Below are 15,438 nucleotides of genomic sequence, written 5' to 3'. Positions count from 1 at the left end.
TCAAAAGATATTTATAAATGGGCTCTGTGAGTTCTTGCTGTATAGTTAGTGCACAGTACTGTTGAATTACAGGTCTCTAACACCATTTTCCAGTGGCCTGAAACACCAAAAAATGCTATCTCCAAAAGTGTATGTTTAATTTTGGATAAACTTTCCAAAACATATGTTAGTCTAAAATGAGTGCACAACAGGCTGTGGCATTACTGTGGCACTGTCAGTGCAGGTGGCTGGCAGAGCCGTCGGTATTGTGTCTAAAACTGCTGGCAGCTGGGAGAAAGCCGTACTTGATCTCCACAGTCTCATGTGGACAGAGATTATGAAATGGCACCCAACTAGCTCAAATTACTGCTGCACTGTAGATGATTATCTGGCCATGAAGTAACACCTTCAGAGAGGGAACACACATGGATCTGTCAGCTTACAGTAAAACTCAACTGATTATGTTATTACCCAGGCAAAATATATTTGGAAAGAGTAAATGGAATCCACATAACTGTCCCTTTATTTTAACATTTGCCTCCTCAGTCTGCCTTATGGTACAAAGACGGAGATAATTCATTTCAAGCTATATTGACCCACACACACAAAATTATTCAACATACCAGAAATAGTCACACTACACTTTTTCAGAAATATGATACTTGAGGGAAATGTGGCTGGCAAGCACACTAAACAGACATGAAGGGTTTCAGAATATGTTAATTTGTCAGGACAGCATCCATCTTGGGAGCAGAGATTGTCATGTTTATGAGACGAAGAAGAAAATCCATGTATTGTATAGAGGGTTAAGAAACACTTTAAGTCTGTTCACCTCCCCAAGTTCATTATGACATTTGTGTCAGCCTTGAAAAACTAATAGTAAAATTAGTGGTTTCACATGGACACCAATAATGGATGCTTCTAAGAACATGTGCTCTTGCAGATACTAATGTAAACCACACCTGTACTGGCTACAAAAAGTGGTGCTCCTTAAAGAGTAGTGCTAACATTTTAAAAATAATCAAATAATTCTATAGTTTGAAACACCAAAAGAAATATCCATCTGTTCAGCTCAGGCATATAAGAAAGAGTGCAAAGAAACACATTAGACCACACACTCTCAGTATTATCTGATGAAGGGAATATAATGTTCACATTTATATCCATCCACATCATGTTGTTGTGTTGTTGTGGTCTTCAGTCCAGAGACTGATTTGATGCAGCTCTCCATGCTACTGTATCCTGAGCAAGCTTCTTCATGTCACAGTACCTACTACAACCTACATCCTTCTGAATCTGCTTAGAGTATTGACCTCTTGGTCTCCCTCTAAGATTTTTACCCTCCACACTGCCCCCCCCCCCCCCCCCCCCCTCCCAATTACTAAATTGGTGATCCCTTGATGCCTCAGAACTTGTCCTATCAACTGATCCCTTCTTTTAGTCTAGTTCTGCCACAAATTTTTCTTCAGCCCAATTCTATTCAATACCTCATCATTAGTTATGGGGTCTACACATCTAATCTTCAGCATTCTTCTGTAGCACCACATTTCGAAAGTTTCTGTTCTCTTCTTGTCTAAACTCTTTATTGTCCCTGTTTCAATTCCATACATGGCTACACTCCACACACATCCTTTCAGAAATAATTTCCTGGCATTTAAATCTATACTTGATGTTAACAAATTTCTCTGCTTTAGAAACACTTTCCTCGCCATTGCTAGTCTACATTTTATATATCCCCTCTACTTCGACAATCATCCGTTATTTTGCTCCCCAAATATCAAAACTCATTTACTACTTTAAGTGTCTCATTTCTTAATCTAACTCCCTCAGCATCACCTGATTTAATTTGACTACATTCCATTATCCTCATTTTGCTTTTGTTGATGTTCATCTTATATCTTCCTTTCAAGACACTGTCCATTGCATTCAACTGCTATTCCAGGTCCATTGCTGCCTCTGACAGAATTACAATGTCACTGGCGAACGTAAAAGTTTTTATTTCTTCTCCATGGATTTTAATACCTACTCTGAACTTTTCTTTTGTTTCCTTTACTGCTTGCTCAATATACAGATTGAATAACATCGGGGATAGGCTACAACCCTATATCACTCCCTTCCCACCCAAGGCTTCCCTTTCATGCCCCTTGACTGTCATAACTGCCATCTGGTTTCTGTACAAATTGTATATAGCCTTTCGCTCCCTGTTATTTTAACCTGCCACCTTCACAATTTGAAGAAGAGTAGTCCAGTCAATATTGTCAAAAGCTTTCTCTAAGTCTACAAATGCTAGAAACGTAGGTTTGCCTTTCCTTAATGTACCTTCTAAGATAAGTTGCAGGGCCAGTATTGCCTCACGTGTCCCAACATTTCTACGGAATCCAAACTGATCTTCCCAGTGGTCGGCTTCTACCAGTTTTCTCATTTGTCTGTAAAGTATTCGTGTTAGTATTTTTCAGCCATGACTTAATAAACTGATATTTTGGTAATTTTCACATCTGTCAACACCTGCTTTCATTGGGATTGGAATTATAATTATTCTATTCTTCTTGAAGTCCGAGTGTATTTCACCTGTCTCATACATCGTGTTCACCAGATGGTGGAGTTTTGTCAGGACTGGCTCTCCCAAGGCCATCAGTAGTTCTGAAGGAATGCTGTCTACTCTTGGGGCCTTGCTTCACCTTAGATCTTTCAGTGATCTGTCAAACTCTTCACACAGTATCATATCTCCCATTTCATCTTCATCTACATGCTCTTCCATTTCCGTAATACTGCCCTCAAGTACATTGCCCTTATATATAACCTCTGTATACTCCTTCCACCTTTCTGCTTTCCCTTCTTTGCTTAGAATTGGGTTTCCATCTGAGTTCTTGGTATTCATACAAGTGGTTCTTTTTTCTCCAAAGATCTCTTTATATTTCCTTTAGGCAGTATCTATCTTACTCCTAGTGATATGTGCCTCTACATCCCTACTTTTGTCCTCTAGCCACCCCTGCTTAGCCATTTTGCACTTCCTGTTGATCTCATTTTTGAGACGTTTGTATTCATCTTTGCCTGCTTCAGTTACTGAATTTATATATTTTCTCCTTTCATCAATTAAATTCTATATTTCTTCCGTTACCCAAGGATTACTACTAACCTTCGTCTTCTTACCTACTTGATGCTCTGCTGCCTTTACTATTTCATCTCTCAAAGCTACCCATTCTTCTTCTACTGTATTTCTTTTCCCTGTTCCTGTCAATCGTTCCCTAATGATCTCCCTGAAACACTCTACAACCTCTGGTTCTATCAGTTTATCCAGGTCCCATATCTTCAAATTCCTACCTTTTTTGCAGTTTCTTCAGTTTTAATCTACAGTTCATAACCAATAGATCATGGCCAGAGTCCACATCTGCCCCTGGAAATGTCTTACAATTTAAAACCTGTTTCCTAAATCTCTGTGTTACCATTACATAATCTATCTGAAACCTTCCCGTATCTCCAGGCCTCTTCCATGTATGCCACCTTTTTTCATGATTCTTGAACCAAGTGTTAGCTATGATTAAGTTATGCTTTGTACATAATTCTACCAGGCAGTTTCCTCTTTCATTCCTTGCCCCCATTCCATATTCACCTACTAAGTTTCCTTCTCTTCCTTTTCCTACTATCGAATTCGAGTCACCCATGACTATTGAATTTTCTTCTCCCTTTACTATCTGAATAATTTCTTTTATCTCATCATACATTTCATCAGTCTCTTCATCATCTGCGGAGCTAGTTGGCATATAAACTTGTACTACTGTTGTAGGTGTGGGCTTCGTGTCTGTCTTGGCCAGCTTCAGTAAAGATTGTTCATGCTTTTTTCCTCCATATTACAGATTAAGTTACAGAGGTTTTCCTGACTAGAGAAACCAATAAGTATGGAAAAGAGGTTTTAATTTATAGTATAATGAAAGCAAACAATTGCTTCACATTGAACTAATTATTAATGTTTTCCCTTGCATAGCTCTTACAGGGAAGAAATCAGAATTTTCTGAAACACTAGCAGTAACATTGTTTTTTTTTTTTTTTTTTTCTTTTTAACATTGACAGACTTATGTAACCTACTAAATGTTTACATGGCAATTAAACAAACAATGGAAAATCCGGGATGGAATGTAACAATATTATGAAAGTGATAGTAGCTACTCACCATACAGCAGAGATGCTGAGTCATAAATGGGCACAACAAAAAGATTGTCACACAATAAGCTTTCGGCCAACAAGGCCTTTGTCAGAAATAGACCACACACACACATGTGCACATGTGCACACAACTCACACACATGACCACAGTCTGTGGTGGTTGAAGCCACAGTATGAGCAGCAGCAGCACTGCATGATGGGAGAGGCAACTGAGTGGGGGTAAGGAGGAGGCTGTTGTGTGGAGGGGGAGGAATAGCAAGTTAGGGGTGGGAGACAGTTAAGTTCTGCTGGAGAGCATGCAGGGTCGAGTTGGAGAGAGGGTACGGTAGTTAGATGCAGGGTGGGGTGTTAGCAGAAAAGGAGAGAAGTAAAAACACTGGGTGCATTGGTGCAACAGAGGGCTGTGTAATGCTCAAATTGGAACAAGGAAGAGGCTAGATGGGTGAGGCCAGGAATGTAGGACATATTGTATTGAGAGTTCCACCTGTACATTTCAGAAAAGCTGGTGCTGGTGGTAAGGATCCATATGGCACAGGCTGTGAAGCAGTCATTGAAGTGAAGAATGTCATATTGGGCAGATTGCTCAACAACATTGTGGTCCAGTTGTTTCTTAGCCACAGTTTGTCAGTGGCCATTAATGTGGACAGACAGCTTGTTGGTTGTCATGCGTACAATGCAACATAGAAAATTGTTTATTATGCCAAGAACACCTTACAATTACAATGTTCACATTACTGGTCTCAGCAATTTACTGCCATCTTCAGAAATGATTAATCCACTAACACGTTCGTCATTCTGTACAGGGTGGGCAGAAACAGTCTGAAAAGCTTCTAAGGGGGGGTGGGGTGTTGCTGAAAAATAATTGTTAAGGGAAAAAATTACATGTTGCACCGTTTCTAAGGTGTTTAACATTGAAGTAGCCAATCACGTCATCACACGAGGGGTCATCAATTGTTTTCTTCTTTTAGTTTCCTCAAATTGAATAATTGTAGCTTTTGCTCACCTAGCGTAAAACTTTCGCTTCTGAAAATGGCACATTTTACCTGGTAATGAGCATTTCAACAAGTGGTAACTCATGGACACACATTACCACATTTTAGTGTGTGCAAGTGCTTGATTTTGTGCGTGCAACAATCTGATTGGCTAACTTCAATGCTAAATAAGTTTGAGTCAACACAGTGGTCATTTTTTTTTTCTTAGCAATTATTTCTCAGCAAAACCTCCCCTGCGACAACTTGCAAGCTTTTCGGACTGTTTCTGACCACCCTGTATACAATCAAGTTAAGCACTCTGAACATTATGAAGAAGTACAAAACATGTTGAGAATAACATGATGCTGTCACATAATAAGAGACTGAATTTAAAATATTGCTGTGTGCATTTACAATTTACATAATGTTTATGGAAGAAAAGAGTAAGGGGAAATAAGGGAGTAGGCAAAACAAAGGCCATAGGCAGAGCAAGTTGGGTAACAGGGCACACTATATCCCCTTATGTTTACTGTATGCCATTTTTAAAAGTAAAAATAATTAAAGCCGTGAGATTTACTTCAAAATTAAAAAAAAAATGTAGATAAAGTAATCCCAAAAAACTAAGTGTATGCTGACGATTGTCATATCTCAAGCTAACAAAACATATAGACTTTGTGTGTCCAAGCTAACATTAAAACATGTTGGGGTGTAAGTGTGTGCATGCTTGTGCTTTCATGTACAGTTAGACACACGTGTACCCTAACTCGAAAAAGGATTACTGTGAAAACTAGCGAGTTTTCTTTCTTTATGTGAATGTCATTTGACAACTCGGTGCGTCTGTTTTTTTGGTGAGTGGTCTCCTTTACTATTTACTTTCACATAAGTGTTTTTAATATGAGCACTTATATCTTGTTTGTGTGGTAGACCACATAGAATTTAAATTTTATTGTTAGCTTAGACACAAAAGTCTGTACATTTTATGAGCTTAAGATATGACAGCCGCTGGTGCATGCATATTTTTTTGACATATGAATATTTATTTTTAAATTTTTATAATATCTTATAACTTTCATTATTTCTACTCTTGCATGTGTTTTTAAGGCACTGCCTTTAAAAATTGCATATATCAAACAAACCTATGGGCATGGTTTTCGTCCCTCCCCCCATTTCCTGTAGTCCTTTCTTCCATAAGCCCTTTATAAATAGTACACAGCAGTATTTTAATTTCAATCTCTTTTTACAATGTAACAACATCAGGTATGATCACTGACATATTTTGTATCACTTCATGACGTTCAGAGTGCATCAGTTGAATGCATATGGCGTGTCGAAGCTGTTAGTGGATTAATCACATCTGGAGATGGAAATGGTTGGCCAAAACTGATAATGTGAACACTAATTGTAAGGGTAATTTGACATAATAAATAATCATTATACAAACAATAATGTGAATTTTGTTAATTTGTAGGCTGCTACTGTGGTAACGTTGTTGGCTACTGAGGCAAAAGGTCCAAGTTAAATTTCTGATAGCCCTTTCACATTTGTCGCTAATCACAGGATTTGGGACAGAATTTGCTCTGCTTTGTGAGGCCAGTGAGGTGCTACTAGAAGAAGCAATAAGAATTAAACCCAGTAGTAATACAAAAGGTAGTTACAAAATTATTTAAACAGTACTCTGTGAAATATGAGGTCTGTTCAGAAAATTCTGGAACTTTGTCCACAAAATTTATCTACGCTTATCTTTTACTTATTGTGCATAGTCTCCTTCAAAATACTCTCCTTCAAAGTCGGTGAAAACTATCAGCATGGCTTTGACATTTGTGCTGAGCTGACAAACTTTTTTTGGTCTTTGAGAACCTTTCCCAGCCCATTGTGGAGATTGAACCTTGGCTTGAACATCATAACCGAACCACGTCTCATCACCAGTTATGATTCTCTCAAGGAACGTCTTGTTCCCATTTGTGTGATCCAAAAGCTCTTCACAGATTGTAAGGCAAAGGAATTTCTGGTCCTGACTCAAGAGGCTTTGGATGAACTGGTGACAACACTATGAATTCCAAGATGCTGTGTCAGGATTTCATGACATTATCCAACTGAAATGTTACATTCTTTAGCAATCTTTTGAACAGTCAATCTTTGATTAGCATGCACAGATTTGTTGACATCCCTGACATGAGCATTGTCGATAGGCGTCAATGGGCTTCCTGAATAAAGGTCATCATTAACTTCCGTGTGGCTGTTTTAAACTGTGTAAACCATTCATAACACCTAGCATGGCTTAAGCAGTTGTCAGTGTAGGCTTTCTGCATCATTCAGTGTGTGTACGCAAAGCTTTTCTTGAGTTTCATGCAAAACTTAATCCAGAAGCGTTGCTCCTCTAACTCTGCTATCTCGAAATTCGCAAATTGCGCAACACAATGTTCTACTCAATACAGCACTTAACAATAACTAACAGAGATTCAACAATGAAACTTCCGGCAGTTACACACGAAACACAGGCATATGCAGGGATGCCAACCGCATTTCGTTCCAGCACACCATGTTCCAGAATTTTTTGAACGCACCTTGTAAGTTAGTTCCCCAAAACTGGGCCAGTGCTGTTGTTATACCTAAGGAGAACAAACTTGAGGAGACATGTCAGCCTTCTCTCTGTAATGTTTTTCCCTAACTGTATTGGAAAAAACATTAGATTTGAATTAGAGTGAGGTGAAAAGTTGACTGTAGAGGTTGGTATAGCTCAGCTTGATGTGAACAAAATCATAGTCTAGGAGTTACTACATTGTCTGAAATTCGTAGATATTAATAAAGTTTTGGACTCATTTTTGGCAAAATCTGTGCTAGCAGTTGTTGATAAACAAGATATTGAATCAGTGCTATGCCAGCAGTTGTTGAATAAATATTTGTGATGAAAAAATAAAATATAATGAAAAATATGTAATTTTTTGCAGTATTAAATTTTCATCTTGCATTAAGCTTCTCAAATTCTTCATTTGTAAGTTAGTGTTTTATGTGGTTGCGGTCATTATTTTTGCTCAGTAGTTCACTAGAACTGAAATAGTCTAACAAGTGTTGTTTGTGTTTCAGGCTTGAAACTTCAAGCTTGAATATAATATTCAGTTGCTAGTTAGAGGGTCAGTATCAGCCTCTGAAACAAAAGTGTCGACTCCTAAGAGAAGCAGGTAAGTAAACAGGAATTTCCCATGACATCATCTAGTTCTTTTGTGTTCCAGGTTTGGTGGTCCACAGTATTGGCCACTGATAATCACAGGAGACTTTAATCTCCTCCCATATTCAGGAGTGTATAAATTACTCACAAAAGGGAGACTGGAGTATGAAGGCTTATGTGCCAAGACTTTGACACTATTGCCCCCAGGAGAAGATGGGAAAAGACTTGGAAAGAAGTTAATCTCTCCGGAACGTTACATAACTGACAATTGTCAGTATGTCCATGACATCCTAAACAGGGTAGGTTGAACTTATCATTGACAGTTTTGTAGGTCTTCTCTAGGAAACTTTTGTTAATACAACACTACTTGTCAGAACTGAAACACATTGAAGCAAACATGAAAATGACATGTTGAGCCCACATGTGTACTGAACAAGAATGTCAGAACAACTACAGTATGAAAGTGATAGATGGCTACTCACCACATAACAAGTTGCAGACAGTCAAAATGAAAAAGAATGCTAGAAATAGTTTGGATGGACTTCTTCCGAAGTAGACAACCCACACACATTCGCACAAGCACATCCCACACACACACGCACACGGCTTGACTTTGTCGGTATCAGAAGTGAGCATCAGTCTGGTTGGGGGTGGGTAATGCAGCTAAAGAATGGATTTGTGTTTGGGAAGGGGAAGGGATTGCAGAGTAAGAGAGTCAGTGCTATCTGTGGGAGCAGCAGGGTAGTGTTGGGAAGAGGATGGGGCTGCCAGGTGCGAGGAGGGGGGGGGGGGGGTAGGGGGGGGGGAGATAGGTTTTTGAAGGTGCATTGGCAAGATAGAAAATGTGTGTAGTAAGACTAGTGAAGATTTAGAATGGGAGAGGTGTTGCAGGAATGAAGGATACACACACACACACACACAAAGAAATTCCCTGCCACCACCCTAAAGGACCCAGACCTGTAATAGTCATAAATCTGTCCTTCAAAACCCTCAGTCCCACAGAAGTACCAGTCCTTTCCGTAGGCCTTACCTTTCTCCCACTCTCCCAAATTCAGTCCTGCTGATCTTGTTAAAACCCATCTCCTCTTCTCCTAATACCTACAGTGGAAATCCTTATGCACCACTAACCCTGCCAATCAGACACAATCCAAAATTCTACCTGACTCCTCCAGCCAGTTGTGATCCATCCTCACTGCTCCCAAATTACCCTATGTTAGCTTAAACCTTGTCTCACTGTCATTCTCCAACTCCCTCAACATGTAAAAAACCTCACCTTTGCAGCAAGAACTGCAGTACACCACCTAAAAACTGACCAAGCGAGGTGGCACAGTGATTAGTACACTGGACTCGCATTTGGGAGGACGGCGGTTCAATCCCGTCTCCAGCCATCCTGATTTAGGTTTTCCGTGATTTCCCTAAATTGTTTCAGGCAAATGCCGGGATGGTCCCTTGGAAAGGGCACGGCCGATTTCCTTCCCCATCCTTTCCTAACCCGAGCTTGCGCTCCGTCTCTAATGACCTTGTTGTGGACGGGACGTTAAACAACACTAACCTAACCTAACCTAAAAACTGATTTCAGTCTTATAATCCTACCTGACAACGTAGACTCTAGTGATGGGTCTATGAACTGCAGGGATTACATGGCTGAAGGACTCTGCCAGCTTTCCGATATGGCCACTAACAAAACCTGCCATAGTGACCCCGTTCCAGAAATCCCGTATGTCAAGCAGTCCATCCTCAAAACTGGAAATACAACCCAGAACATCTCCCCAGAGTATCACTCTCTCTCCTCAACCCCACCATTCCCCATGCTGCTCCATTCTACATATTTCCTAAAGTACGTAAAGCCAACCACCCAGGATGCCTCATTGTGGATGGTTACTGTTCAAACAAACACACACACACACACACACACACACACACAGAGAGAGAGAGAGAGAGAGAGAGAGAGAGAGAGAGACAGAGAGAGAGAGAGAGAGAGAGAATTGCGGACCAACAACATCTTCAGAGCTTATTACCCATAACCTGCCCGCCAGGAGGAACACCAATATTCGCTCCACTGACCCTTCACAGTTCCTGTTCCTTCTCCACCCAGTGCATAGCTTGTCACTGTCAATGCCACAGTTATCTACATTAACATCCTCAATGCCAATGGTCTGCCACTGTTGGACACTACATTTTCCGAGCCCTCGAACTACTCCAGGCAAAAAACCTCCCTTCTGCTCACCGCGACTAATTACATCGTCACCCATTGCTATGTCTCCTCTGAAGGTATCACCCACAAAAAATCTGTGATATGGCAATGGGCATCCAAATGGCACTATCTTATGTGTACCTATTCATGGGCAGTCTAATGGAAATCTTTCTAACCAACAAGAATCCCAAACTCACCTGGTTCAGATAAATCAATGACATCTTCATGATCTGGACTGAGGATGTGGATATTCTGCCCATATTCCTCCAGAACCATAACACCTTTCCCCCCAATTTGCTTCACCTGTTCCTCCTCAGCCATTCCTCGCTGTTTACCTACACTTCAAGGATGGCTACCTCAGTACCTACATCCGTGTCAAATGTACCAATCATCTACAATGCCTCCTCTTTGACAACTGCCAACCACTCCACACCAAAAAGTCCCTTCCATACAAGCCTCCCATGGTCATCACATGTGTAACAGTGAGCAGTCCCTCTCAAAATATGCAAAATGTCTCAATCAGGTCTTCACAGACCTAATTTACACTCCCAGCCTTATCCAGAAACAGATCACATTGTCTTGTCTCACCAGTCACCTACCATCCCCCTCATAGCACTCCTCTTGTGACTCAGTACCTCCCAGGACTGGAACAACTGAATCAAGTTTTCCACCAAAGTGTAGACTACCTCTCATCATGTCCTAAAATGATACACATCCTCCCCAACCCTCCCACAATGGTATTCAGCCAACTACCTAACCCATGCAATATCCTTGTCGGTCCCTACTCAACCTTGCCCTCAACCCTATGCCTTGTGGGTCATATCCTGGCAACAGACCTAGCTGCAAAATCTGTCCCATATATCCTCCCACTACCATGTACTCCAGTCCAGTCTCAGGCATCTACTACCCCATCAAAGGCAGGATCACCTTGGATAGCAGCCATGCATTCTACAAACCTAGCTGCAACCACTGTGCCGCATTCTACAAAAGCATGACAACTAACTAGCTGTCTATCCACACGAACGGGCATTTCCAGACTGTGGCCAAGAGACAGCTGAACCACCCAGTTACTAAAAATGTTGCAAAACAAAGTGTGCTTCAATTTAATGACTGCTTCACAGTCTGTGCCACCTGGATTTCTTTCTATCAGCACAAGATGTTTTGAATTATGCCAGTGGGAACTCTCCCTAAAACATATCCTCCATTCCTGTAAGTTCCCTGGCCTCAGCCTTCACTAGACAGTGTCCTCCACCTGCTTATCCCCTTCACTGCTCCCACTCCAGTACCATACTCGACACTTCTAGTCTGCCAGCATACCTACACAGTCCTTCTCTCTCTCTCTCTCTCTCTCTCTCTCTTTCTCTTTCTCTTTCTCTTTCTCTTTCTCTTTCTCTTTCTCTCCCTTACACTTCCTTCCACCTCCCTTCCACCCACGCCCCTCCCCAGACAGTGCCTATATTGACCTCAATGCACAATGTCCTGGAGACAGTGCATGCATTGCTGATATCTGTGACAGCTTAATATGCAGACTTGTCTAGCTTTCTTCTCCTCAGAAACGCATGTAATCCTGTTTCCATCATATCAGCAACTGAAACATATGTTGTTGTTCCTGTTTCATTTATATTTACAGAGACCACTTACTTAATTGGTGACAGATGCTACATAGTGACATGAAGGCTGTTACAAGACACACCATCCATTATAATTTTTGCTTTGTGATCTGATTCCTGCTCATGCATCACATACATATTAGATAAATAATGTTAATTATGAAGTCAGTGTATTTATGAAAGTTTCTCTTAAATATACAGTTTTTAGAAATACATAATCTAACACCTAATGCACTTGTAACTGTAGCATGTTAACGTGGTGAGTTAAAGCATATGTTATAAATGGACTAAAGTCTCTAAAGAAACAACCCCCATGGGACCAAGATTGTCGAATCTATGCTAAGAAAAAACGAGAAAAATGTGCACTTTTGATGGAGGGGGGAACAGGAATTAGTGATCGTGATGTCATTATAGCAACTTTGGTTACAAGAGTTAATAAATCAGTATAGAAGCTTAGGAGAGTGCAAGTGTTTCTGCTAGAAAGAACAGATAAGCAATTGTTAGCACCTCACACGAGAGAGTGAACTGACATCATTTTTTTCCAGTAAGATGGATGTAGAGGAATTACAGCCGTGAGATTGTAAATCATGAGCTGGAGAATTATGCACCTGGTTAATTGGTTAAGGACAGAAAAGACCCAGCATGGCTTAACAGTGCAATTTGGAAAATGCTGAGGAAGCAGAAGCTGTTGCACCCTCGGTTCAAAAGAGGACACACAAGTGGCAAATTAAGGTTAATAGAAGTGAAAATACCTGTGCGTGAAGCATACAACTATTACAACCATCATACCTTAACAGAGGATCCAGCTGAGAGGCCGGGAAAATTCAGGTCCTGTGTAAAATTGATAAGTGTGCCAGAGGCTTCCATCCAATCACTTGTTGACCAATCTGCTGTGGTAGTTGAAGTTAGTAAAACAAAGGCCAAAGTTTTAAATTTCACATTTAAGAAATCGTTCATCCAGGAGAACCATACAGACATACTGTCACTCGGCCAACAAACAGCCTCCTGTATGGACGACATAGTAATAAGCATTCTTGGTGTAGAGAAACAACTGAAAGAGCTGAAAACAAATAAGTCACCAGGTCCAGATGGAATTCCAGTTTGTTTTTACAGAGAGTACTCTGTGGCATTGGCCTCTTACCTAAATTGCATTTGATACTAAAATGTAGACTTTCACGGCTGGAAATGTCATGTCCATTATAATTATCCAGGCTGTTATGCCGTGGTCATTTGATGAATTGTGTGTCAATTCCCAACGTTTCGTCTCCGACTGCGGGAGACATCTTCAAGAGGGTCCGTAGCTTGATGGAAGGTCCAACACACCCACTGTCTCACTACTGACTGCCACTAAATTGCGTGTCCGTGCACTCCCGCGCCGCGGCATGATGTCATGTGTTTTGAAAATGTCAGTGCAATTGGCCACTGTCCGTCGCCCTCGATCATTTCTAAACACAAGCACATTGAGGAAAGGAAAATGGTAGTTTGGGCCACTCAGTATACCTCAAACCCATGCACGTGGACTGTTATTTGCACCGGGATTCGAACCACCACCCACAACAGAAGCGGAGTGTTATCAAGACATTAGCGGACAGAGCTAGAAATATTTGTGAGCCTGAGTTGCTCGACACTGAGATGGAACATCTCCTCAATGCATTAATGATGAATGGATATTCGTCCGCCAAAATAAAACGTGTGTTGAGACAGTCACGCAGGAATCATACTGACGTACAGGCTACTGTAAAATCTGAGGTTTGTCCGTCGCTGTCGATCGCTGTTGCCATCACCCAGTAGTGGACAGGTGGTACACATCTTCTTTAACACCGGCATCCATATACCGCTTAATTTCACGCCCTCCTCCTTTCGGTTGAAATTATTTGGGTGTTTAGCGATTTCGTTTGCCTCCCTGTAGAGCCTTTCGTAATATCCGCTTGTGGCCGCTAGTACTTGCGTCTCCTCGAAATGAATATTGTGGTTCCCTGGCTGGAAAGCATGCTCCGCAACAGCTGATTGTTCTGTTTCTCCTCTTCTTCAATTTCCCTTGTGCTCTTCCAAATGTTTAGAAACAGTTCTTTTAGTGGTACCCACATAAACATCTCCACAGCTGCATGGGATCCTATACACTCCAGCTTTTTCCAATGGTTTGCGAGCATCCTTGGCAGGCTTAAGGTATTCCTGCATCTTCCTGCTGGGCTTGTAAATTATGGTAATATTCCACTTCATCAAGATCCTCCCTATTCTTTCCATTATTTTTTTTAACAAATGGCAGGAAACTCTTAGATTTTGCAGCAGCCTGTACGTCAGTATGATTTCTGCGTGGCTGCCTCAACACACTTTTTATTTCGGCGGACGAATATCCGTTCATCATTAGTGCGTTGTGGAAATGTCCATCTCAGCGTCGAGCAACTCAGGTTCACAAATATTTCTAGCTCTGTCTGCTAACGTCTTCATAACACCCCGCTTCTCTTGTGGGTGGTGGTTCGAATCCTGGTGCGGAGACGAAACGGGAATCGACACAGAATTCATCAACCGACCACGGCATAACAGCCTGGATAATTATAATGGACGTAACTTGCATTTGTCAAAAAGCTCTCGCCCATTGCAAAGTCCCAAGTGACTGCAAAAAAGTGCAGGTGCCTCCTGTTTGTAGTTGTAAGAACAACAAAATTGCAGACCAATACACCTAACATTGCTTTGCTGCAGGATCCTTGAACATATTCTCATTACAAACACAATAAATTTTCTTGAGACCAAGTAACCTATGTCCGTGAATCGGCTTGGTTTTAGAAAGTGTAGCTTGTGCGAAACTCAGCTTGCTCTTTTCTCTTATGGTATGCTGCAAGCTATGGAATGAAGGACAACTGGCAGGTTCCATATTTCTAGATTTCCAGAAAGCATTTGACATGGTGCAACATTGCAGACTGTTAACAGAAGTATGAGCATATGGAATAGGTTCCCAGATATACGAGTGACTCAAACTTCTTAAGTAATAGAACCTAGTGTGTTGTCCTCAACGGTGACTGTTCATCAGAGACAAGGGTATTGTCAAGGGTGCCCCAGGAAGTGTTATAGGACTGCAGGCAGAGTGGGCAGCAGTCTCATTGTTTGCTCATGATATTATGGTGTACAGTAAGGTGTCGGAAGTTGAATGACTGTAGGAGGATACAAGATGATGCAGCTAGCTCTAAATGGAAAAAAAATTTAAGTTAATGTGGATGAGTAGGAAAAAGTAACCCATAATGTTCAGATACAGCATTAGTAGTGTCCTGCTTGACATAGTCACATAGACTTTGGTTCTGTGGTTCAGCTCTAAAGGAAAACACATACAGGACACTAGTGCAAAATATTCTTGAGTAATGC

General features: G+C 41.0%; 1 protein-coding gene across 4 annotated transcripts in view; it reads left to right on the top strand.

The window, feature by feature from the left end:
• Positions 1–15,438, top strand: part of LOC126284067 (protein angel homolog 2-like) — a 166,854-nt gene that overhangs the window by 99,169 nt on the left and 52,247 nt on the right. For all 4 annotated transcript variants that reach the window (XM_049982693.1, XM_049982692.1, XM_049982695.1 and 1 more), the window contains one exon: positions 8,342–8,576. In XM_049982693.1, coding sequence (XP_049838650.1) covers positions 8,342–8,576 — 235 coding nt within the window. The remainder of the gene's footprint in view (positions 1–8,341; positions 8,577–15,438) is intronic.

Source organism: Schistocerca gregaria, chromosome 8 (assembly GCF_023897955.1).
Source record: "Schistocerca gregaria isolate iqSchGreg1 chromosome 8, iqSchGreg1.2, whole genome shotgun sequence".
Lineage (NCBI taxonomy): Eukaryota > Metazoa > Arthropoda > Insecta > Orthoptera > Acrididae > Schistocerca > Schistocerca gregaria.
The sequence above is the reverse complement of the archived record's forward strand: the minus strand, read 5'-3'. Positions and strand labels throughout refer to the sequence as shown.